The 25,342-nt window shown below is 33.7% G+C and overlaps 2 protein-coding genes across 2 annotated transcripts; both read right to left on the reverse strand.

Annotated features, from left to right (window-relative positions):
• Nucleotides 1–2,079: 2,079 nt before the first annotated feature.
• On the reverse strand, nucleotides 2,080–3,063 carry LOC107147890 (olfactory receptor 13D1-like). Its single transcript, XM_015492496.2, has one exon. It carries the CDS (start codon nucleotides 3,046–3,048, stop codon nucleotides 2,080–2,082), a length of 969 nt encoding a protein of 322 aa, XP_015347982.2. The 5' UTR covers nucleotides 3,049–3,063.
• Nucleotides 3,064–23,320: 20,257 nt separating this feature from the next.
• Nucleotides 23,321–24,275, reverse strand: LOC107147891 (olfactory receptor 13C8). Its single transcript, XM_015492497.1, has one exon. The coding sequence runs from the start codon at nucleotides 24,273–24,275 to the stop codon at nucleotides 23,325–23,327; it is 951 nt and encodes a 316-aa protein (XP_015347983.1). The 3' UTR covers nucleotides 23,321–23,324.
• Between the last annotated feature and the right edge of the window lie 1,067 nt (nucleotides 24,276–25,342).

The following is a 25,342-nucleotide window of genomic DNA, read 5'->3' on the forward strand; positions in this document are numbered from 1 at the left end:
CATTCAGCATTTGTTTTGTTGGGATTGGCTAACTTCTGTGATACTATCTTTAATAGTTAACTTTATGTGTCAACTCAGTTGTGGTTCTTTAGTGGAGATTTGTATTTAGAAACCAAGATTTGGTACAAGGTGCATAATAGTTGTTGGAATGGCATTCCTCTCAGGCCATATCAGTGAATCATATTAAAGTCTAGGGAATAAATTTATTTTATACATATATACATACATGTACAAACACATATACATACCTACTGATAGGCATAATAATTTCCATAGTTTTATCTGCTATAGTTTCTCTATTATCTTTCTCCAAAAGAGAAAAACCATACATTTACACTGATACTTTTAATTCTAAGTCAATACCACAGTTTTCTTCCTTTCCATATTTGTATCTCCTCCTCTGACAGTGAGAACCCTGTCATTACACCTAGTATGTTTACTTGTTGCTCATTTGAGTCTCTGTGTGTAACTGACTTACCATTTCTTTTGCATCCCCATGAGGGTGTCCTTCACATTCTGCTCTGCCAACACTGACCTCAATCTCAACTTGCTTGTGTTTTGACACTTCAGTCAAGGTTGTCCCACTTCACTCTTATCTGGTTCTGACTGCCTTGACTGACTGGAACAAGTAAGGATCTCTCCTCTACACCATTGTGTTACGAAAGCCCTTGCTAAGTGGTCTTTGAGCATGGAGGCCCTCAGCACCCAGCTCAGGCTGGGACACTGTGCCAGGCAGCTCAAATTTATTCCATAAAAACATATGACATGATATAGTTTATAAAATACAATTATATATTATTACTCAGTAACCATTTTGAAGGTTTTTTTTTTAAATGAAAGGAAAACATTTAAAATGAGACAATACATTGCTTCCAAAAGAATGAAATTGTCAGTTTCCTTGAAGAATTTATACAATTGATTTATTTTTTTAGCAGTTGATAAATAAAGAAAAATATACACTTTGACTTTTGTCTTACCCAGCCCAGATGACCTCTTCAGTATGTTTTATTCAATCTTTTATCTTTCCCTATATTTAAAAATTACTTGAAACTTTAACTTTTAAAAGTATAGTTTTTTGAAAGAAATAATATCTAAAGTCTAGTTCTCTGAACTCTTTGTGTTAAATCTGGTACTTAGATTACATTTACTGTCCTTTTAAAATTTTAATTGATTTATTTAATAGTTAATTACTGCCAACTGCTTTTAATTAATTGACATTGGACTTCGTACAGGGCACAGTGGGCCATTGTTCGGCCTTTGGGAGGATTTCAGAAAATAACAAATGATTATAACATGAAGGGAAAGTCTCTGTAGTGAAGAGAAGAGTCAGGGCAGCATAAAATAGGAAATAAGTTTTGGATATTGTTGCAGAGGATATGACACAGCCTATCTTTTCTGAGATGTTCAGTATTTTATGGGGGAAGGAGAACTGTGAAAATGCAGATGAAATACTATGTGCAGTTGTCTTTAGATGTGAAAGAAGATGATGTAATTGGGTAACTACAAAGTAAAGGGAACCTAACATGTGCATAGGGGGTTGTGTGGGACACTAGCAGGGAAAGAGAAGGTGAAATATAATGTTTCAATTAAGACCAGGGTCAGATCAAATCACTGGATAAAATAAAAAGCAAGAATAAAACCAAACCAAACCAAACAAAAAGCATTAGTTTTCTAAAAAAGAAGTCTGAAAAAATGTGGCTTAATTCTTAAGTAAACACATGGGCTGGATTTGCTCATGATGATGGAGTACCATAGAGAGTTGCAGATTCCCAGGTCACTAGACCATCACTCTAAGAGCAAGAGAAAAAACACATCTAGCAAAAAGCTTAATTAAATTTTTTATTGTCTTCAAATATCTATTCTTACTTCTCAGACCAATTATTCTTGTATTTTATGAGATCACATTTTCATAAAGTAATATAATTAGATTATTAATCACATTTCTTTCTAATTGCAATTCTATGACTCAAGAGGCAATCTTCATTTCTTTTGCTTATATTCATAATCATTGCTTTGAATTTATGATCTTACTTTGTACATAAGCTCAAAAGTGTCAGTGTGTCATTATTTTCTCTAGAATCACTGCCTACTCATCAATTTTCTCATAGCTCCATGCACCTCTGCATTCCTCAGGCTATAGATGATAGGATTGAGCATGGGGGTGACAACGCCATAGAACAAGGCAATCAGCTTGTTAAAAGCAGAGTCTTTTGACTTTGGCTTCATGTACATGAAGAGTATTGTCCCGTAAAACACAATCACCACTGTCATGTGGGCTGAGCAGGTAGAAAAGGCTTTTTTCCTTCCTTCAACTGAATTGATTCTTAGTACAGTAGAAAGGATGAAAATGTATGAGATACATATCAGCAATAATGGAGAAAACAAAAATATTATATTGCCCAACATTATAACAATCTCATTCAAGGAAATATCTGTGCAAGCCAGTTTGACAAAGGCCAGTATTTCACAAACAAAATGATTAATGATATTTTTTCCACAGAACGGCAACCGTATTGCAAGAACAGTTTCTATCAATGAGTTGAGAAGTCCTAAACTCCAGGAGAGAGCTGCCATCTGAATACAGAGTGCCTTGCTCATGATGATGGAGTACCGCAGTGGGTTACAGATTGCCACATAGCGGTCATAGGCCATCACTGCTAAGAGAACACACTCTGTGGATCCCATAGTGTAGGAGACAGACATTTGAATAACACATCTAGTGAAAGAGATCGTTTTTTTCTCTGATAGGAAGTGTATCAGCATTGAGGGGATAAAGGAGGATGTGTACCAAATGTCTAGGAAGGAAAGATTACCAAGGAAAAAGTACATGGGCACATGGAGGCGGGAATCCAGCAGAGTTAGGATGATCAAGGTGCTGTTCCCCAGAAGGATTACCAGGTACATCACCAAGCACAACACAAAAAGAAGTTTTTCAATTCTTGGGTATTCAGAAAGTCCCTGCAGAATAAACTCAATCTCTGTCCAGTTGGTCCTTTCCATTTTACTTTCATATACCTGGAGTTTAACAAGTCTGTATAGGATTATCATATGAAGTGAGAGTTAATAGGGGCAGGAGGGGCAACAGGTGTATCAGCACCAATCAAAGTGGTGGTAATCGCCGTGATTTTAGCTTTTGGGAGGGATTCTTCTTCTAGTTCATAAATCAGTTAATTGAAGACACATGAGAATTACATTGGTAGCTTATTAAAAATGCAGGCTTCTGTATTCCATTTCCTGAGATTGTGACGCATGAGGATGGAGGCAGAGAAGAATCGTTTGCATTTTTAATATGCATCTGTTATTTCGGATGCAGTTGATCCACAGACCCCACTCTGAAATTAATATTTTGGGGAGAGTATGCTTCAATCTGTTCAACAAAGATTCATTTACTTGATTTTATACCATGCCAGTCATTAAAAATACTGTTGGTTTAAGATTCAATAAGTTACAAATATTCATACTTATTCCTTATTTTATCATTGCTATTGGTCTCTGGGGAAAATACAGCTAAGAGAACAATTTATAAAAAGTTATACTGAGTGAACTGCTATGTAAATCTTCATTTTCTGATTTTAAGTCCATTTTATAAAACTATAATATATTGTCCTCCCGATAGTTTAAAAGTTGACTAAAGGGAGGAAATTAGCTATTTGGAAAATAATGCTCTTCAGGTGATTTTTAAGGTGAAACTAAGGAAGAGATCCACTTATCCAGTGGAGTATTTCCAAACTTTAGTATTCATACGTGTCACCTGGGGAGTCTTTTAACTGATTCTGATTCAGTGTATTTGAGGTAAGTCCTGTGATCTCCATTTATTAACATGTTCCCAGGTGATGTTCATGTTGCTTGTTTACAGAACATACCAGAGTATCAAGCCCTTTTGGACTGTCTTTCTCTAATACCTTCAGAGTGCTGTTGCTGCTTCAGCTGTGTGTAAGCAGCTGGATAACAAGCACTGCTAAACTGAGCACTGTGGTAAGACTTCTGTCTGGTTAATGATAATCGATTCTGTGTTTTTTAGATTTCAGATGTACAGACGACCAAATCACACATTGATTGCAATCAAATTGCCTTTTATTTTTGTCCGTATAAAATGTGTTATTTTTATACTTGTCAAATTTGCAGCTAGGTCCAGTATTTTCCTAAAGAAGGAATTTTTGTTCAGCTTAAGCACCTGAGTTGTACACCAAAGAACATGGAGCAAATTACTTCAATTTGAAAAAAAAATTAAAAACTAGTTATTAGCAGGTCATCTTCTTTATAATAAACAAAGCATAGAAATATCATTTTGAAAGTACTTGATCATCCTCATGATATTCTACCTAGCTTTCAAATATATTCTACAGAGTAAAAAATTTTAATGGATGAGTTTTCACTTAGTGTTTTCAAAACCTGGCTGTTTCTGGTAGAGGATTGTCTCAGATTGTGCTGCTTTCTTTCAGTTACAGTGGTTGGGCAATTTAATCACCAGAAAGGATGTTTGTATTTGTGTTGACATTGAAATGAGGACTCTCCTCCAATTCAAGCTACAACTTATTTTAAGCACATACATTGTAAAGAGGGTAGGAAGTGTTGGGTAGGGCAGCATATACTTCTTTTAGAAGTAAGATTGGAATTTGATTGATGGTATCTGCATATATCAACCTACTCTGAATGCCCATGAAATTCTGACAGAGGTTTTGACAGAGTATTAATTGTCTGGCAATTGGAATGAGGTTTTTGCAAGGAAGATGTAAATTAAGTAGAATGTCCTCTCTTTTCTAAGAACATCTCCTAAAAGTTGACTCCTATTTGAAAATTAATTTAAAAAATAATTACAGTAAATATTTAGTATTCTAGCAGTCCTGAGATTGTTAGGGCAATAAAAATTTCACTTGTGAATATATGTAAAAGAAAACATTGGTCTGCTTTGATGGTTTCAATGGGGGGGGATAATAATAGTATAGAGAAATGATTTGCATTACTCTTGCAATCCTTGGATAGCTTTTAAGAAGTAACATTTAACAAACACTCTGTTGAATAGAATTGTTCCTAATTTTTTATACTGAATTTAAATTTACTTCTCTAAAATGGATTCTTAGAATCTGTTTGGAAACAGGAATTGAAGACTGTTAAGAGTCTGGATAGTTTCTAATAGATAACTTTCCTCGTTACTTGTAGTATTAGATAAATTCATTTTTTACCAGACCTTTGCTATTGTTGGATATTATCTTTCTCTCTCTCTTTCTTCTTTTTTTTTTTTTTGGTTAGGAGGATTGATCCCAGTGACGCTTAACCACTGAACCACATCCGCAGTCCTTTTTTATATTTTATTTAGAGACAGGGTCTCACTAAATTGTTAGGGCCTTGTTAAATTGTTAAGGCTGACTTTGAACTTATGATCCTACTGCCTCAGCCTCCTCAGCTGCTGAGATTAGAGGCATGTGCCATCATGCCCACCTGGTTATTACATCTTAAAATATCTATTTTTGTATTTTCCTAACTCTAGGAGAATTGTTACATAAATTAAAGTTCATTTGTGTTATGGGCCACATTAAGCACTTATTTATGACATTTGTTTGGACTTTGTATTAACACAAAGGTAGTTTAGCTTAAGTTAAAATGATTAAATAAAAACAGAAACTAAATGGCAATATAAAGTATTGTTTACAAAACACAATCCTAGACCAAGATAACTTAGGATACAAAGGCTAGAAAGAAACATCTAAAAAGCTAATGGTTATCTTAGCGTTTTTCCACTTTTCTGAAATATCTAAGATTTTAAAATAAATATACATAAAGTAAAAATATATCAAAGGAAGACACTGAAGCAAGTTTATAATTGTGCTTAAAAGACTAACTCAGAGTACAAAGTGAAAAAAAAAATTAACATTAGAGAGATTATTTTAGAAGTCTAGAGATTGCACATTGAGGCTGAATTATACTGGTGTTCTTTTTCCATTTATCCAAAGAAGCCCATATTTCTTTGTACTGGACCTAAAGCATTTGTAAACCATATCCTCAGAATCTTCCAGGTAACAGTCTTCATTGTTTTCAGGGGGTACATCCAAGATAAAGAATTGAGTTTCTCAACTTAAATCATATGATCTCAGAAAGGTCTACAGACCATTGGTGCTTAGACCAGAATTATCACTAGAAGATGAAATTCATATTTGTAAAACACTCTGAACTGGCCTAATCCTGGGCATCCTCTAATCCCTTCTTCCCAAATCATGATATTTGTAAAAAAATTTCAATGCTTTGCTGCTGTATCTGGGTACTTCTTTAATGTTGTAATAGATCTAAGCAAAGTTTGTGACTTGTATGCAAGCCAGATGTCAAGCTCTCTATCTTATAGGACTTCTAGCTTTCTATAAGTTGTTTGTTTTGTTTTAATTTAACTACTTGAAGTTCTAGTATTTAAAATGTTAAGATTTTTCAGTTATCTGTAACCTAATAGTCAATATGGCAAACAATCCTGTAACCTTCTCTGACATTCTAAATAGATTAATTAAGACAACTGATATTGTGCAAAGTTTCATAGTCATGCCAATTTTCAATTTATAGATTTTATAGACTTGAAATGTCAATATACCATGAATAAAGACATTATTTTAGTTCACAAAGGGAAGAGTAATTGTCAATATGTGGGGTCTTAGTACATCTTTTTCATTTTGTAGAATTTTTTTTATAATTTAATCTTTAAAATAACTCAAATGCTACTATGACATTTTATGGATAAGAGAATTATATTGAGATTTCAACAATTAAGTAAAATTTTAATTTTTTGGTGGTAAATGCCAGAATTATGGTTTAAACCCATATCTTCATGATTTCCAAGTTACCATTTTCACCACTGTACTACACACAATGTGTACTTATTTGTACAAAAAATTTTATAAAAACACTACATAAACTTGACTTTCAATGATGAACCATATGATAAATATACACATGAAATATATATTTTCCCCTTTTGAAAGCCATCTGTGAAGATATTATCTTTAAAAATTAATTCAAATGAAAAACTACCCTGAAAATTCTTTCAGGATTTTTTTTTCTTTTTTTTCTTTTTTTTTTAGAGAGAGAGAGAGAGAGAGAGAGAGAATTTTTTTTTAATATTTATTTTTTAGTTTTTTTCGGCGGACACAACATCTTTGTTTGTATGTGTTGCTGAGGATTGAACCTGGGCCGCACTCATGCCAGGCGAGCGTGCTACTGCTTGAGCCACATCCCCAGCCCATCTTTCAGGATTTTTTTTAAAATTATTTTTTAGTTATAGGTGGACACAATATCTTTATTTTTATTTTTATGTGGTGCTGAGAATTGAACCCCGTTCCTTACACATGGTAGGCCAGCGCTCTACCTCTGAGCCACAACCCCAGCCCAGGTGTTTTTTTTTTAAATTAATTTTTAAAAAATTTATATATGACAGCAGAATGCATTACAATTCTTATTACACATGTAGAGCACAATTTTTCATATATCTGGTAGTATACAAAGTATATTCACGCCAATTTGTGTCTTCATGCATGTACTTTGGATAATAATGTCCATCACATTCCACCATCATTTTGGGGATGATATCTTCCACAGTGGAGTTTATTTATCATATGAATGAAAGCACACAAAAGAATCTTAAAAGTTCTTTTGCCTTTGGCTGTCTGGGTTTCAGATTAACACTCAATTATGATTACATCTCCTCCTTCATATTACTTGTTTCTAATTTTGTTTTTATCATTAACACCTTTAATTATATATTTTCCCAAAACTTTGTTGGGCTTAATTTAAATATTCAGAATATTAAAATCACCACATTCTTCTTCCCCAGATAACTACTACTTAAGATTTTAGTAAACCAGATGCTTGAATAAAACAACTATTTGGTTATTATTTATAAGTTCTATTATATTATAATCAACTTTTCCTTCCTTAAAAGATTTACTCATACGATTTCAAAAGAGATTGCAGATCACTGAATTATTTGGAGATTTTTCAAAAAAATAAATAAATGAAATATCCTGGTTTGGTAGATGATGCCTGGGTTTTTGTATATTTCCTTTATGCATATATTCATATTTTAAAAATCCAGCAAGCAATGGCACCTCGACTAGAAAATATATTTATTCATAGGATTGTTTTTGAAAAAATTATAATAAACTAATCTCTTTTTATCTTACCTCCTGACTGGATTTAAAAATCATCCACACCATTCCTGCTATTAAGTAATAGGAACATTTCCCAGCAATTTGAATTTCATTTGCAATTTTCTGATGAGAAGAGAAAATTCTCAGTTTGAAAGGCTGTAGCTTCTCTTTCCTGAAAGGAAATGTGAGAAAGAATAGCCACAACCAGGCTATTTATCTGTAACTGAATCTTCTTAAGAGGGTATCAAGGAAACAAAACATATTAAGCATAAAGATCAATGATGCAATTGTAGTTTTCTCATGATTTGTTATAAAGTTGACACTTAATTAAGGCCCAGCTTCTTTTGGAGGGGAATTTAACACTTATTTTCACAAACTTTGTTAGTCCCTAAGGTTGTAAATCAGAAATTGAGGATTCCCTAAGGGTTAAACTTCCTGACTTCCATGCATTCTAAGGACCCAATTATATTAACTTCAAGAGAATCTTTCCCAGTCATACATTTCTTGGAGTATTCATTAAGTATGTTTGTATTTGATGGTGTCATCATAAGTTGGTACTAGAAACAGAATATCCAAAATTTCTCAGAAAAGTTAAACTTTCCTCAGAAATATATTTTTCTTTTTATTGAACAAAAAATATAGGATAAACTCTATGGAATACTAAATAAATCATTCCATATCTTCAAACTTTTATTTTTCATATTTTTCTTAATTATAGGTCATATACATTATTCTTGAGACTAACATAATTATAGGAAGTTTTAGTTGCATTTGACACTTTCTATCAATGATTTTTTTCATAGTAACTATAATGCTATTTTTAATACTTGAAGACTATTCCATTAAGTGTAATTGCTCTAATCTAGCCTACTATTTTCACATTATTGAACACTTTGTTTCTTTTTTTTTGAGATGTATATATAATGATCATCAATATCTATGCTTCTTGCTAATTTGGTTTTCCTTCTACTAGAAATAAGATAAACTTCTAGAGTTGCAACTATAGAAGAAAGAATATGGAGTCTGAGATACTTCTTAGTATACATACAAAACTTTTCCCCAAAAACTTAATGTTTTAAGTAGCTGCTAAAATATTTGCACAGACTATTTTCTGGAATCAGAGATACTTATTCTTTTCTATTTATATAAAACATTACTTTGTTTTACTTTTCATTTCTGTAAATGCTAGTTAGATTGAACATTTTCCCTGTGTTTACTTATATTTTCTCTTATATTTTCTTTTCAAACCCATCACTTAACTATCACAATTTTAATAGTTTTCCTCTCAGTTTGTGTGAACTCTAATAAAGTATGTTTAACCTATCTTTCAAATTTTCTGCAAATACTTTTCCAACAGTGGCTTTCCTTCTTATTTTTAAAATATTCTTTTTTTTCTGCATTGAAGTAAGACTTTAATACAATCCTAAAAAAGTGAGCAAAACTTTTTTGTGATTTGATATTTTGTTTCACCAATATGATAACTATGTTCTTATGTGTCTAAAGCATGAAACAGATGGATATTTTAAAAATATTAATTATTTTTTCAAATGCTTCATTAAAGCTATGTCTTATTATTTCCCCTTATGCATTCACAGAAGACTTATTGAATACCTGTTATATATGGGCTAGGCACTGTGATCATCTTTGAAGTGAATTTGGAAATAATTTGTAGAAAAATATGGGTTCATAAATTTTAAAACTAAACATGAAGAGCATTAGGTTATAGGTCATAACATTTCTGTTATTTACATCCTTTTATGCTCAAAATTATATCATAATCATTTTTTCACATTTATAATAGCTACATTGTATTTTACTTTTGTTTCAAGATATACTTAATTTATTTTCAAATAATGGGCATTTATTTTTCTTATTATTATATAATTTCATATTATATAATAAATATTAATATTATAATATATAATAAATATTACTATTGTAAAAATTATTATAGAAATAATTATAACATTCTATAAGGGGTATGTTTCTATTTTATTTTGAAATAATCTCAATCACTTTAATAATTGATTTAAAAAGTGAAGATAAATATGATTAAAAGCCTATTCATATGGAATCACACTAGTGAAATAATCAAATTCTAAATGGTTAGTTTTAGGGGTGGAAATTATTTAAAATTAGTTCTAATGAGATGAGATAACAGAAATACACCAAGAGTATGACTAATGGTCAACGTACTTCTGCCTCTAAGCCCATTGATAGTTAGAGCACTTTATGAGGCCACATGAATTATTTTTTTATCATCATAATTATCAGAAATTTGTTTGTATGCAACTGTAATATTCGAAAGACAGAAGAATGAAAGTGTTAAAATCATGCTTTCTGGAGTTAGGTCAGCATTGTCAAGCACTACCTGTATAACTTTGAGGATGTCACTGCACATTTGTAATCTTCAATTTACCTATCTATGAAATGAGGAACTTAAGAATTTCTACCTGATATTGTTAATATGTGAATTAATGAGGTAATGCATATGCAGAATTTGACATAGCTATGGAGGCATAGTAGATAGTTAATAAAAGTGCTTTCTATTCTTCTAATGGTATAGCCATTGTAAATATATGCCTTGTTTTTATAGAAAGAGATTGGTTTGAGGATAGATACACATAAGTTAGGGTCTCACTTTAGAAAATCCTATTTTATTAATCTCTAGTAAGCTATTTAAGCTGTAAAATGAATATTATAATTGCCTTTCAGTATTGCTATATGATAATATTTTAGTTGTGCTTATCATGATTCTTGGTGTTTGACAGATAGTCCATAAAAGACTGTTAACATTTTTATTATGAATGAGTGAATTGGATAGATTTTCCCTAATGTTGACCCACCAAATAACCACTTTCAGTTGGTTTTCGTAAGTCAAAGGGACATGTAATCATTCTACTTCAATGTAAAGATATAAAAATCAATAGAAAAAGAATTAAAATAAATCACTGCCACCAAAATATGGAATCTCTTCCTTGATTAGATAGGGAAAATACAGATTGCTTCTGTGAGACAAAATTATAAACCTTATTGAATTTGATTACATAAATTCTTCACAAATTGCTTAAGATAATTGTGTCAAAATTAAAAGAGACTCATTTGTTTTGGTAAGTGTATGGAAGTCAATTTATTTCAGGAGGCACATTGGTAGACCCAAAAATGAGGAATGCACAGCTCTGACAAGTTGGGTTCCTGCTTATGATATTTCTGTCAATCTCATAGTAGCAGAGAGTAGAATGGTGGTTGCTAGAAGCTAGGGGTGGGAGAAATTCTGGTCAAAGGGTACAAACTTTCTCTTATATGATGAGTAAGTTGCAGATACCAGTGTAGATGGTGATGGTTGTATTAATTAGCTTGATTGTGGTAATCATAATACAATGCTTACATAGACTAAATCATTATGCTGTATACCTTGAATATATTCTATTTGGCAATTAAACATTTTTAAATAAAAATAAAATGGCCTTTTTGCAAGAGTTTCCTATTAGATCTCTCAGCTCACATTCTTTTCTTCCTTCAGTATATTCTATAGATAGTAGCATGGTGGATCTTAGAATGTGATACAGGTCAAATCACTATTTATCTTACTAATATGTAATACCAGTTATATTTCTATTCTGAGTTGTTGTTGTTTATGCCTTACATGAAATTTATTTTGAATATCATCCCAGTATCATATTCAGGCTGAGCCAGGAATGGCTGAGCCAGGGAATGGCTGCACTTGATATCTCATGAGGAGTCTTTTAAACAGTTTTATTTGTGTTTAAATGAGAGAAATGCTACAATCTCACTACTTATGCTCTTTCACTTGTAGCATAGGTTTCTCTTAGACAAAGTGAGAAATATTTTTGGGAAGCAGGGCTCATAGTTTCAAGGATCACATCTGTCATGATAGCAACATTCACTAGTATGTCCTTGAGCCTCAGCTCTGGAAGACATGAGCTCTGTCAAACTACAGCACACTCATCTTTGGGTGTTTCATCCTCTGCTAGGACTGAGATAGAGCATCCTGCTTTTGCTGGAGCTGTGTGTGGAGCAAGGCTGGGTGAAGAGCACACTATGGCAGAAATACTGGATGTCCAATACCCTTCGCTATAACTTCGCTATAACTATAGGGCCCAATGCTCTCAGATATTAAAGGGACAGACACTGATCAATTTTTAGTTGTGATTAGTACTAGATAATATTTTATTAGCACATTATAGTTATACACAGCAGTTGGTTTCATCCTGACAAAATCATTCATGCATGGAATTTGATTTCAGTTCACATCCCCCAATAGCCCTGCTGTTCTTTTTCTTCTACTCTGCTGGTTTTCCTTTCACTCATCTGTTTATTTATTTTTATTTTTGATTGGTTGCTTCTCCCTATACATAAAGGCGAAATTCCCTCTGGTACATTTATAAAAGCACAGAACATGATTTCTTGAGAATTCATTCTGCATTTCCTCCCCTTCCTGCCCCTCTTCTCTTCCTCTCAATCTTCTATACCCTCCCTTGATATCCAGTTCTCCCCTCTTTATATACTTTATTTTACTCTAACTTCACATATGAGAGAAAACATTTAACCTTTGATTTTATAAGTCTGGCTTATTTCACTTAGCATAATGTTTCCTATTTCTATCCCTTTACCAGCAAGTGCCATAATTTCATTTTTCCTATGGCTAAATAAAACTCCATTGTGTGTGTGTGTTTGTGTGTGTGTGTATCTCAATTTCTTAATCCATTCATCTGTGGCGTCTGTGTTGATTCCATCATTAAATGATTGTGAATTGTGGTACTATAAACATTGAGGGTGCTGTATCACTATAGTATGCTCATTTTCGTTCTTTTGGATAAATACTGAGTGGAATAGCTGGGTCATATTCCTAAGTGTTTTGAGGAATGTCTATAGTGCTTTCTAGAGTAGCTGTACTAATCTGCAGATCCACCAATGGTGTACAGGTCTATCTTTCCCCCATATCCTCACCAGCATTTATTATTGTTTGTGTTCTCATAATTGCATTATGATTGGATTGAGATGAAATTTAGTGTAGTTTTGATTTGCATTTCCATGATTGCTAGACAAGTTGAACATTTTTTATATATTTGTTGGCCATTTATTCTTCTTTTATAGTTTCTATTTAGTTCATTTTTGCCCATTTATTGATTGAGTTATTTATTTATTTATTTGGTGTCAAGTGTTTTGAGTTTTTTGTAGCTGGCAAACATTTTCTCCCATTCTGCAGGCTCTCTCTTCATCCTCTCAATCATGTCCTTTGCTGTGCAGAGGCTTTTTAATTTGATGGCATCCCACTTATTGATTGTTGGTTTTATTTCTTGAGCTTTGTGCATCTTGTTAAGGAAATTGATGCCAGCACCAGTAGGATGGAGTGTTGATCCTATGTTTTCTTCTGACAGTTGTGAGGCTTCTGGTTTAATTCCTAAGTCTTTGACCCATTTAGATTTGACTTTTGTGCAGGGTGAGAGATAGGGATCTAGTTTCATTTTTCTAGACATAGCTATCCAGTTTTCCCAGTATCATTTGTTTAAAAAGGCTGTCTTTTCTTCAAAAAAGACAACTTGTCAAGTATCAGATGGCTGTAAGTATGTCAGTTTGTCTTTGTGTCTTCTATTCTGTTCCATTGGTTTTCTTGTCTATTTTGATGTCAATACCATGCTGTTTTTGTTACTGTAGCTCCGTAGTATCATTTTGTGATGAGGCATTGTGATGCCTCCTGCATCACTCTTCTTGTTCAGTATTGTTTTGGATATTCTGAGGTCTCTTATTCTTTGAAATGAATGAAGTATTGTTTTTCCTAATTCTTGAATGTCATTGGTATTTTGACTGGGGTTGCAGTGAATCTGTATATTGCTTTTGGAGGTATGGCCATTTTGACAATATTAATTTTGCCTATTGAAGAACCTGGGAAGTGCCAGGTACAGTGGCATATACCTGTGATCCCAGCAGCTCGGGAGGTTGAGGCAGAGGATTGTGAGTTCAAAGCCAGCCTCAGCAAAAGTGAGGTGCTAAGCAACTCAGTGAGACTCTGTCTCTAAATTAAATGTGAAGTAGGGCTGGGGTTGTGGCTCAGTGGTTGAGTGCCCCTGAGTTCAATCCCCAGTACCAAAAAAAAAAAGAACCTGGGAGGTCTTTCTATCTTCTAAGGTCTCCTTCAATTTCTTTCTTCAGTGTTCTATAATTGTCGTTGTAGAGATCTTTTGCCTCCTTGGTTAGAATAATTCCCAAGTATTTAAAAATTTTTTGAGGTTTTTGTGAATCAGGTGGTTTTCTTGATTTTTTTTCATCAGCAGAACTACTGTTGGAGTGTAGGAAAGATATTAATTTATGGGTTTGATCTTATGTCTTGGTAGTTTGCCAAATTCATTTATAAGTTTTAGAAGTTTTCTGGTGGAGTTTCTTCAGTCTTCTAGATATAGAACCATGTCATCAGCAAACAGACATAGTTCTACTTCCTTTTTCTGTTTGTATCCCTTTAATTTCCTTCTCTTGCCTGATTGCTCTAGTTAGTGTTTTGAGAACTATACTGAATAGAAATGGTGAGAGTGCACATCTTTGTTTTATTTCTGATTGTAGAAGAAAGACTTTCATTCTTTCTACATTCAGCATGATGTTGGCTTTCAGTTTGTCATAAATAGCTTTTAAAAAGTTAAGGTGAGGTGCTTCCATCCCTAGCTTTTCTAGCATTTTTAACATGAATGGATTTTATCAAAGTTTTTTTTTTCCTGTATCTGTTGAGATGATCATGTGTGATTCTTGTCCTTAATTCTGTTTAAGCAATGAATTACATTTATTGATTTGTGTGTGTTGAACCAACCTTGCATCCCTGGGATGAAACCCATTTAATCATGGTATATTATCTCCTTGATGTGTTTTTAAATATGGTTTGCTAAATATTTTAGATGATGTGTTTATTTGAGGCAAATTTGAGTTCTCCAAAATCATATCATAAATTTGAGCAATTATGATAAATCTCCAATGAAAGGTAAAGCAGCATGATCAACCCTGAAACCTTTGCTGAAATCTATGTGATACTTAATGTAAATATACTCTCAGTGTGTCATCTCATGGATACATGATCATATAGCCACTGTCTGTTAGAAAGATTGGGCATCCACATCTTCAAATATCAGTAATGCTCACATTTCAGATGAACAGTTCGTTCTTTGGTGGCCGTCATAACCATTTCACATTGATTTGTATCAGCAGGATGAATAATCCTAACAGAAAGGTGCACTGATTATCATGAACGTCTTCATTTTGTACTGGTCCTGATTTTTAACTTTGTGCTATCTTTAAATGTCATTGTAGTTATTGTGAATCAAAGTTAGAAAAAAAATCTTAATACTTATTGACACATATACTAGCTTGCTGTGGAATTCCTCCTTTTAGATTCCTGCCCCATGATTTCCTTATATTCATGTAAACATTGCAGAAAAACACTATTTCACTCCCAAAGTTGGATATACTGTATTCAAATCAACTTTTGTTCTTTCTAAATTGCAATGGTTATGTGGATTCTGAATCAATTTCCTGGGATCAAAATGAACTATTTGCATAATTTAATGTCTCGGGCGGGAGTCACAGCCCACCCAGATCTTTACTATTATGTGATTAATGTATTTGAGTATAGTAGACTAGATTTAAAATGAGAAGGAGGGGTGAGAACTGTGACAATCTCTAGTTCCATGTGACTAAACAAAATGTGGTGTTATCATATTCTCTTTCTCATTGCTTTAATAACTCTGGCTCTAAATATTTTTACCGAGATATCTTATTTAACCTGTCTAACTTACTATTATTATTGTTTTTGTACTGGGTATTGAACCCAGGAAACTTAACCACTGAGAGCTTTTTATTTTTATTTTGAGACAGGGTATCTCTAAGTTGCTTAGGGGCTTGCTAAGTTACTGAGGCTGGCCTTGAACTTGTGATCTTTCTGTTTCAGCCTCTTACGCTACTGGGATTACAGATGTGCACCACTGTGCCTAGCCTAACTGTGTTTTAAAGTGACTTGTTGATGGCAGTAACACAGAACTACTTTCTTTTCACAAGTGATTACACTTTTAGAATCTTCCACATGATGATTTCATACACCTTTTCTTCCTGTTTAGTTGTAACTGAGGAGGAGACATCAGTCTTGAGAAACATCCCCAGATTCCCTCTGGAAAACTTGTGGAGGAATGAGTTTGTTAAAAAAGTTACAAGTTTACTTTAACAAGCTTGACTTTAGACTGCTAGCAGGCACATGGGACCCCTTCCCTGTGTTGCCTATTTGTGCCTTGACGTTAGAGAGAAGTAGGTCAGTCAACTTTTAATAATGTCCTCTGAGACATCCCTGCTTAGATTCCCTGCTTAGGTATAAATATTAGACTGTATTTTATATTCCAGTGAGATATGATTACCAGGCTATGGGATAACAACTAGAAAAGAAACAATGTCTTTTCTATGTTGGTTGGCCTCTTTGGAATTGCCCTGTTTTACATGGTTAAAGGTCATCTAGAGCTGAAAATTGTTCTTATATATTTGCTAAAAAGGTGGATAGGGAGGTCTTGACAGGTCTTTTAGCAATCAAAATAAAATGGAACTCTATGGTGGGGTAATGGGTATATGAATTTTGGATTCTACTTAGTAGTGCTCCAACTGAACTATTTCCTAGCTGCGGACCTAGAGCAATTCATATGCTCTTTTGTGATTCTACCTTATTATATAAAAACATGTATGTCTTTGTTTTTAATGACAATTAAATGTATCTGCAGCATAATGTGTTTGGTGGATTCTCTTTCCTGAGTTATAGAAAACACTAATCACTGAAATGATTACTTCATTAATCTGCAACAGGTATGTGTTAGTTTTTTATCACTGAAACCAAGATACCTGAGAAGAACAACTTAAAGGAGGAAAAGATTAATGTGGCCCACAGTTTCAAATCTTTCTCCAATACCAGAATCTGAGTTGAGGCAGAACATCATGGTGGAAGAAACCTGCTCAGTTCATGGTAGTTAGGAAGGTGGGAGGGAGGAAGGAAGAGGGGGGGGAAGGAGGGAGAAGGAGAGAGGTAGGAGGAGAGAAGGGGAAGAGAGAGAGAGAGAGAGAGAGAGAGAGAGAGAGAGAGAGAGAGAAAAGAAAAAAAAAGAGGAACCAGGGATGAAATACAATCCCCAAGGGTATGTCCTCCCTATGCCCCCCCTCCCTATGGGTACCACCCAGTAGTTCGTGGATGAGTTACAGCTCTCATAATCTAATCATGCAACTCTGAACCTCCCTACATTGGCTATCATGTTTCCAACACGTGAGATTTTAAGTAATACTTCATATCCAAATTATACCAAGGGAAAAGGCCTCTCCCTTTCCCAATTCTCTGAAAATATCTTTTGTCCAGAGATAGACAGAAGAATTGGTTTTATCTAGTATTAGTAAAATTATCACTGTTTTATATTGGTTTAGAGCCCAACAGATCCTTTACAACTTTGGACTTCCTACTGGTGACTCTCCAATATGCCTGAGAAGGAGCCATTGCTGAATTCATTGGGTCATGGTACCTCTTCTTCTGAATAATATCCCGGAAATCTTTGATGCTGGTATCTTCCATTTCCTTCCCTAGATAGGCTAGTTCCTTTTTGAGTTTTTAAAGCTCTATTTTTTTTGTGATCTCTGTGCCTCTCTTCTGCCTCTTGGATGGCTTACTTCCCTCTCCTTTTAGTGACTTTAAAAAGTGGAATGAGCTTAGTAATTAGTTGCTCTGCTTTTATCATATAGCAAGAAGACATGGCCTATAATTGCATCAAGAATCTTGCTATCTGTGTATCAAATCAAATGTCCACCATTAGTGTTTAAATTTGTATCTCCATATGTTGGCAGATGCCATTAACCTGGTGATCCATTATCACCCCCAGCAAACCTATTTTTAATTAAACTCCCTTTAGACCTCTGGGTTTTTGGTTTGCTGAACTAAGCACTCTTTGTATAGAGTGAGAGAAGTGCTATAAAATGTGGATGAATGAGCTACTATGTTTAATCCTTACAATAATTGAGAAAATTGAGGTTCTGAGTGTTCAAATCACTTGCCCCGATTTACATATTAGTAAGGTATATGTGGAGGGGATATTCCAATCTAAGCAGTTTGACTACATATACAGCCTCCTAACCAGGAAGGTTTATCTATCTTCCTAAAAAACTGAAAATTCTTGAACCCTTCTATCTTCCCTGTAGTATATTACACTGAAAGCCCATGATCTTAAGTTTATTTAGCAGTTTTATGGTTTGTTAAAATCCTTGGTGCTAATACTTACTGTCTATTACCTGTGAGTGAAGGTAAAGGAGGATGTTACAGTACTGGGATCAAGAAAATGTAAAATTATTCATATTTGTTCATGGCCTTTGCTACAGTCATTCAGTCATCACAGTGCTTGGTCATCATAGTCTCTTAAATTCAACCAATTACACATTAACAGCTTTGAAAAAATGCCAAGGTAAAATCCAATTGGGATTTTGTAACTCATCTGACCTCTAACAACTGTTTATTAGTAATCAATATTAAGACTGTGAAGTACAAAAGACCAATTTAGTGTCTTCAGAATTACAATTCAGGAGACAAAAATTTGAGTAAAACTGAAGATGTGTTCCAGAGAGAGAACAAAGAGCTTAGGCTTAAGAAGGAAAAAACTTACAATGATTAATATAGGCAGACATCCAAGTTCATGAATCCATACCTAATGATCAACTTCTGATTATAGCTGCAGGCCTATCTAAGTGTAGCCTGTCAGATGATCAGAAGGCTCCATTTAAAAATGCTCTCTCTCTCTCTATGCCCTGATGAAAGTAATACCATTTGGGGTGATTTTCCATGAATTTACATACCTTTGGGTTATCTTCCCAAACTTTGGTACAATTAGACTGTAGGATATTTCCTTCCTGACCAGTAGGCCTCTAGAGGAAAGAAACCTAGTTATATTACTTAACCTGTCTTAACTTATGTGAGTCTTAGGTTCTTCATCCTTGAATTATGCATAAGAAGATACATCTTAATATTCAAGAGTGTAATAAGAAATAATGTCCTGTGACTTATAGCACATAATGCCTGGCCTTGTGGCCTGAATTTAAATTCTCTAGATAGTGCATTTTCATTTTTCCTTTGATGATTGTTTTCTTCTCTCTGCTCTGTGAAGTCAAATTCTCTATAAGGAGTTGAACATTTCCTGCTGAAAGCACTTTTATGTTTCCATTAAATTTTAACATGTATTATTCAATTACATTTGATTTTTTGGCAGAATTGATGATGAAAATATTTTACAAAGATGGAACATAGTTACAAACCACTCAGAATAGACATTACTATACAACAGATATAGTAGCTATAATCTCAGACCTGTTTTTTGATGTTTTAATATTTTGGTTGATACACACATATTTATGTATATAACATCTCTTTCTATCTATGTATGTATCTATCCATCTATTACTGTTTTCTCTGACCTATAAAAGGAACAATATTTAGCTGGCATAGTTACTATGGCCACATTGGGTATTTATGACAGGCTTTCATTTTGATTTATTTGAGCCCTGGCTATACAATTGTTAAGGGATCTGAATATCACTGCTATTCATTAGTTATTTAGAATTTTGTTTTAATAGTCTCAGGTAATGGAAATTTTGTATTAACTCTTTAATCATATGTAAGAAAAAGAACATGGACTAGTAAATATCATTTCTTTAAAATTTGATGAATCTTACCTGCTGCCTAACGTAATATTAATTTTTGCCTATGTTCTACATGTGCCTTAAAAGAATGTATATTCTATAATAGTTGGGTTGTAGCTTGTTAAATTTTTGTTCAAATATTTTACATCATTATAAATCTTTGTGTGTTGGTTCTTCCAGTACCTGAGAGAAATGTATAGTTATATCAAGTTTTCTTTTACACATTAAAGCTCTTTTATTAGGGAAATAAAGCTTGAATTTATATACCTTCCTGGTTAAATGAAAATTTTATTTTAATGTAACTACCCCTTGTATCTCTAATAATGATTTTTTTTGGTCTTAAATCTACTTTGTCACATTAATATAGAAATATCAGCAACTGGTTAATTTGCCTAATATATACATTTTCCATATTTTATTTCAACTTATTTTTTCTTATGTGTTATATCTGTCTCTTGTAAACATACAGATTAAAACAATCTAAAAATCCTTTTAAAATAAATGTTATATATCTAGCATAATCATATTTCTCTTAAATACCTTCCCTCCCCACTCCAAAATGAACTGACAAGCACATTCAGGATTTGCAAAAAAGCTTTAGACAATCAACCAAATGAACTGATAGAGCATTTACAATTTTTTTTTTAAATTTTAAAACTATTTTATTTTAAACTAGATTTTAAAAATTCTTTTCTATGTATATTTGAACTACTATTTAGTATTATTTATTTTCACCTGAAGAACTTGCTTTAATATTTTGGAAGATGGGTTTGTTTATAAAGAATCTTGTCAGTTTGATATACAGTTTTGCTTGACAGACATGAGTAATAGTGTGTTTTGTTTTATTTTTTGTTTTTCTTCTAGGTTTTTGAATATGTTATCCTACTACCTTCTTATAAAAAATGACAAGTCATTATTTGATGAGAAGTCAGCATTTAATCTGATAGTGATTCCCTGGTATATGATGAGCCAGTTTTCTCTTAATACTTATGAGATATTTTTTTTGTCTTTCAGTATTTTAATTTTGATGTGCCTGAGTATGGATCTCTTTGAATTTATCTTGAAGTTTGTTGAGCCTCTTGTATGTGAAGGCTAATGTTTCATCAAATATAACATTTTTTTTCTGCTCATCCCCTTATGCTACTCCCATTATGTATTTGTTGGTACACTTAGCAGTGTCTTGCTCCAAAGTTCTGATTATCATATAATTATAAGGTTATTATGATTATGCCTTTTTATAGTATACTAAAGTGACTTTCATAAGTTCCATTTTAGAAACAAGAAAGCAAGCAGAAGAAATGCAGTATCTTTCTCAGTAACTTCTGTTGTTTAGTTGGGTTTGGAAATGATAGTTAGACCAATCTATGTAATTAATTAATTTATTTTTTAGGTATGGGTGATTGAACTCAGGGACTATTGAGCCATATTCCTAGCCCTATTTTGTATTTTATTTAGAGACAGGATCTCACTGAATTGCTTAGTGCCTTGCTTTTGCTGAGGCTGGCTTTGAAGTCATGATGCTCCTGCCTTAGTCTCCTGAGACAATCTACTTTGTATGCTCTGACTTGCTGTATCTCTCAAGCAGATCATTTTATATATTATTGCTTTTAAAGACACCGTAAGAGAACATAAAACTGTGGCAGGGCTCTTACTTTACTACATGTAAAAGCAAGGGATAGTAGGCTCTGAGGAGACAGCACTGGTAGTCTGCTGGGTGTGGGGAATGGAGAAAAATAAATAGAACTAAAAGTAATATTGGAGGCACCTAATTGCCATGGTGAAGAACCAAAGCTGGGGTGATGCTGACAGGAACAGGAAGCAAGTGACTGAGGGGTGCAACTCCTTTATCTTCATTCAACATTCTGTTCTCCTTCTAGTGTTCTTTTGGTGAAGTCTAATGGAAGCTGGATATCAAGGGAGAAATGGGGTTTTCAGTGGCTAATCCTAAATTACAAAGTAGAAGATAGAAAAGTCTATTTGAAGCTCAGAGACAATAGTTTAATGGCATCAAAATTGTTCCCTAAAAAGTGAGGATGAAAATCTTGTGCCAGTTCAAAGACTAGGACCTAATAAATTATACCCAACACTAAAGTTATAAAATAATGAATTGGGAGTGTGCATTTAAGTTTTTCCAGGCACTATTAAGTGATGTTCATAGATTACCTTGTTTAATATTATGATATAACAATTATTATCTATTAGCAAGGGAAGAAGGTGTTATGATAGGCTAACTGTTATAACTTAGAGGAATCCATTGTCTTTCAATTTGTATTAATGTCCTATATTCAATTACCTCAAACTCTTAAAAGAGCTGGGAAAAGTGATGTTTTTCTCTGTTGACCACACCAGACTCAATTTTGTGAGTTTAAGTGGGGCTTCCTCTGTAAACATGAGGGCTGCTCCACCTGGCTGCACTCTTCAGTAAATAATCTCAATTTTGGGCCATCTCTGTCTATCCCCCAAAGCTCCAAACCTTTTAGCTCCTCAGTCCTTCAAACAATTCGACCTGATCATTCATGCCACTTATTTTTGTATTGCGATATTTGTCAGTTGGGTTCTGTGTAGTTCTACTGCTTAGAAGCTGTGTGATCCAGTGAAGAGCAGAAAAGAAATCCTTCTTCCAACCTGAACTCCTCTCAAAAATCCAGCAGGAATACTTTGCCACTATGTCATCTGTATTTTACTAATTTAAATCTTAGGATTCATTATTAGGGAATTTTTTCATCTATTGCGGTCTCATTATATACCAAAGCCCAGAAAAGTTATGGTAGATGGTAAGCACATATGTATAATTCCTGTGTGTTATAACAAAGAAAACAAAAGGTAATATGTTAGCTATTAATAAAGTTTAGTGACAAAATGCCAAGAGTATTTATTCAGAATATTTCATGTTTTCTTCTTGAATAACATTTGCAACCTCAGCTGTGACAGACACACATTTCTGGTTTTATACATCAGGTAGTTCACTTATTTATTTAAAAATATTTATTGGGCATTTATTATGTTCCAGGCTTTGTTATAGGTCCTTGGGATGCTGGAGGTTAATAAATACTATCCTCAGGGTGCTTATATTTGTGGTTAACAAATAATAATAAATGAACAAATTAAAAATGAATGCATAATATATATGTGCCATTTAATATTTACTTTGCTTACTAATAAAGTGCCTATTATAGGTTATAGAGTGCTTTTTAGGATATCTTTGGTTATTATTATTTTCTCAATGTTGAAGAGTGATTTCTTTTTGCTGAGTATTCCTAAGAGATTTTCAACAATTTGCATTTCTGTATTAATTATGTTTTAAACAAGGAGCATGACTCATTTCTATAGTTAGTACAAAAAATTGTATAACAGCTATTGAAATATTGCTATCACATGGTTTTGAATGATACATGGTAAATTTGTTTTCATGTGGTAATTTTCTGTTTCTGAATTTTGAGTCTGTAGCTACTTTGAATACTAAGTCATATAGTAAAAATTAGTATTCATATTTCATCAGAAAATTTTCCTACTCAGCATATTCTTAACAGCAGCCTTTACATCCTTGTTCCTCAGACTATAGATGAGAGGATTGAGCATAGGGGTCATTACTCCATAGAAGAGAGAGATGAGAGCCTCAATGATGTCTTGATTATCTGTACCAGTGGAAGTTTTAGCCTTGGGCTTTGCATACATGAAGAAGATGGTTCCATAGAATATAATCACCACTGTCAGGTGGGCTGAGCAGGTGGAGAAGGCCTTACGTTTTCCTTCAGTGGAAGGGATCCTCAGAATGGTAGCAACAATAAAAATGTAAGAGATCAAAATAACTAGCAGTGGAATAACTAGGGCAATCAGATTTGACCCTGCCATGCTGATCACATTGATTGAAATATCAGCACAGGCCAGTTTCAATACAGCCAGAATTTCACAGACAAAATGATGAATAACATTATTAGTACAAAATGGTAATTGTATTGCTAGAGATGTCTGTATCATGGAGTCAACAAGTCCAGTGACCCATGATCCAGCTGCCATGGGCACATAGACACCTTTGGTCATGATGGTAGAGTACCTCAGTGGATAGCAGATGGCCACATAGCGGTCAAGTGCCATCATGCCTAGAAGCACACATTCTGTGGCTCCCATGGCAAAGGAGAGGAACATTTGCCCCATGCACCCAGGGAAGGAAACTTTTTTCCTTAATGTCAGAAAGCTGTCAAGAATTAGAGGGACAGAAGAACTTGTGTAGCAAATGTCCAGGAAGGAAAGATTACAGAGGAAGAAATACATGGGGGTGTGTAGGTGAAAATCATAGATGATCACTGAGATGAGGACTCCATTTCCAAGCAGGATTATTACGTACATCCACAAAACTAGCACAAAGAAAACTGTCTGGAGTTTTGGGTGGGCAGAAAGCCCCACCAAGACAAATTCTGTCAACACAGAATCATTGATTCTTTCCATGTTATACACTTTCTCCAACAGAACTCTGTGGATTATAGAACAGAAATCTGTTAATACAATATCTGCAAGAGCTGTTTTTTTTTTTTTTTAAAGAATCATAGTCTGGGTTACTGAAATTTTGTATTTTGTTGCAATAGTGTAACTCTGAGAATTTTTTTTTTTTTTTTTACTATAAATCTGGCTCACTACATTGAGGATCCCAACCTGACTTTCTCAGACTTAAGAGACAGGAGCTTTGGATCCTGAACCATTTTCTTGTCATTTCTACAAGTTCTGCCTCTTGCAAAGCAGTGGCTGACAGCCTGGATTCAGCAGACAGCTGTGCTTGGTTTGGCCCTGGGTGTCTGCACTGTGTTTAAAGTGTGAAGTAGAGGTCAATATTTTAAAATCATCAGCTATGGTTAAACATCTATACTTCCAGCTTGGTTCCAAATAAATGAGGATTTTTGAAAATACTGAAGCAGTTTCCATCATAAAGTTGTTACAACTGACCCATAGTCTTTGAAGCATGTCTCTTCATTCTGCTAGAGTACTCTCCTCACTCTCTTGTGTCTTGTCACTGGAGGTGAATATAGGTTGCTAATGAACATGTTGTACTTAATTGGTCTTTAATCATTTATATTACCCAACAGAATCTTATATCTATTTGAAATATTAACACAAGGCTGTCAATGCAGCAAGCCTGTCATACGGTGAGGAGCCTAGGAAAATGTTTTAAAATCTGAAGAAAAAGTGAACTTTTCAGTTTTAGCATATAATATTAATATATATCTTTATACTGATACAGAAATAAAATATAACTTTTAACTTTTTAATGGAAAAAAGGGCCCACAAAGACAAAAATTGATTAGGTTCCATCAAAATAATAGTATGGCCTGTGTGACTGAGTACCATTCTAATCTTAGTCTGTCTGCTGGTGAGGAGTGATTGTAACATATAACCTCCTTGAGTGTTTATGAAAAATCTCATTGAGGAAAGTACCTTCCTCGAGAAAAACAACAAATATTTACATTTATCCACTCTCTTCTTCAATGTAACAAGGGCTTTTATGTTTTAACAAGTATTTT

This window comes from Marmota marmota, unplaced genomic scaffold (assembly GCF_001458135.2).
Source record: "Marmota marmota marmota unplaced genomic scaffold, marMar, whole genome shotgun sequence".
NCBI classification, from domain to species: Eukaryota; Metazoa; Chordata; class Mammalia; order Rodentia; family Sciuridae; genus Marmota; species Marmota marmota.

Coding starts and splice junctions, on each gene's coding strand:
- LOC107147890 (XM_015492496.2), bottom strand. CDS start 3,048: ATGATAATCCTATACAGACTTGTTAAACTCCAGGTATATGAAAGTAAA.
- LOC107147891 (XM_015492497.1), bottom strand. CDS start 24,275: ATGGAAAGAATCAATGATTCTGTGTTGACAGAATTTGTCTTGGTGGGG.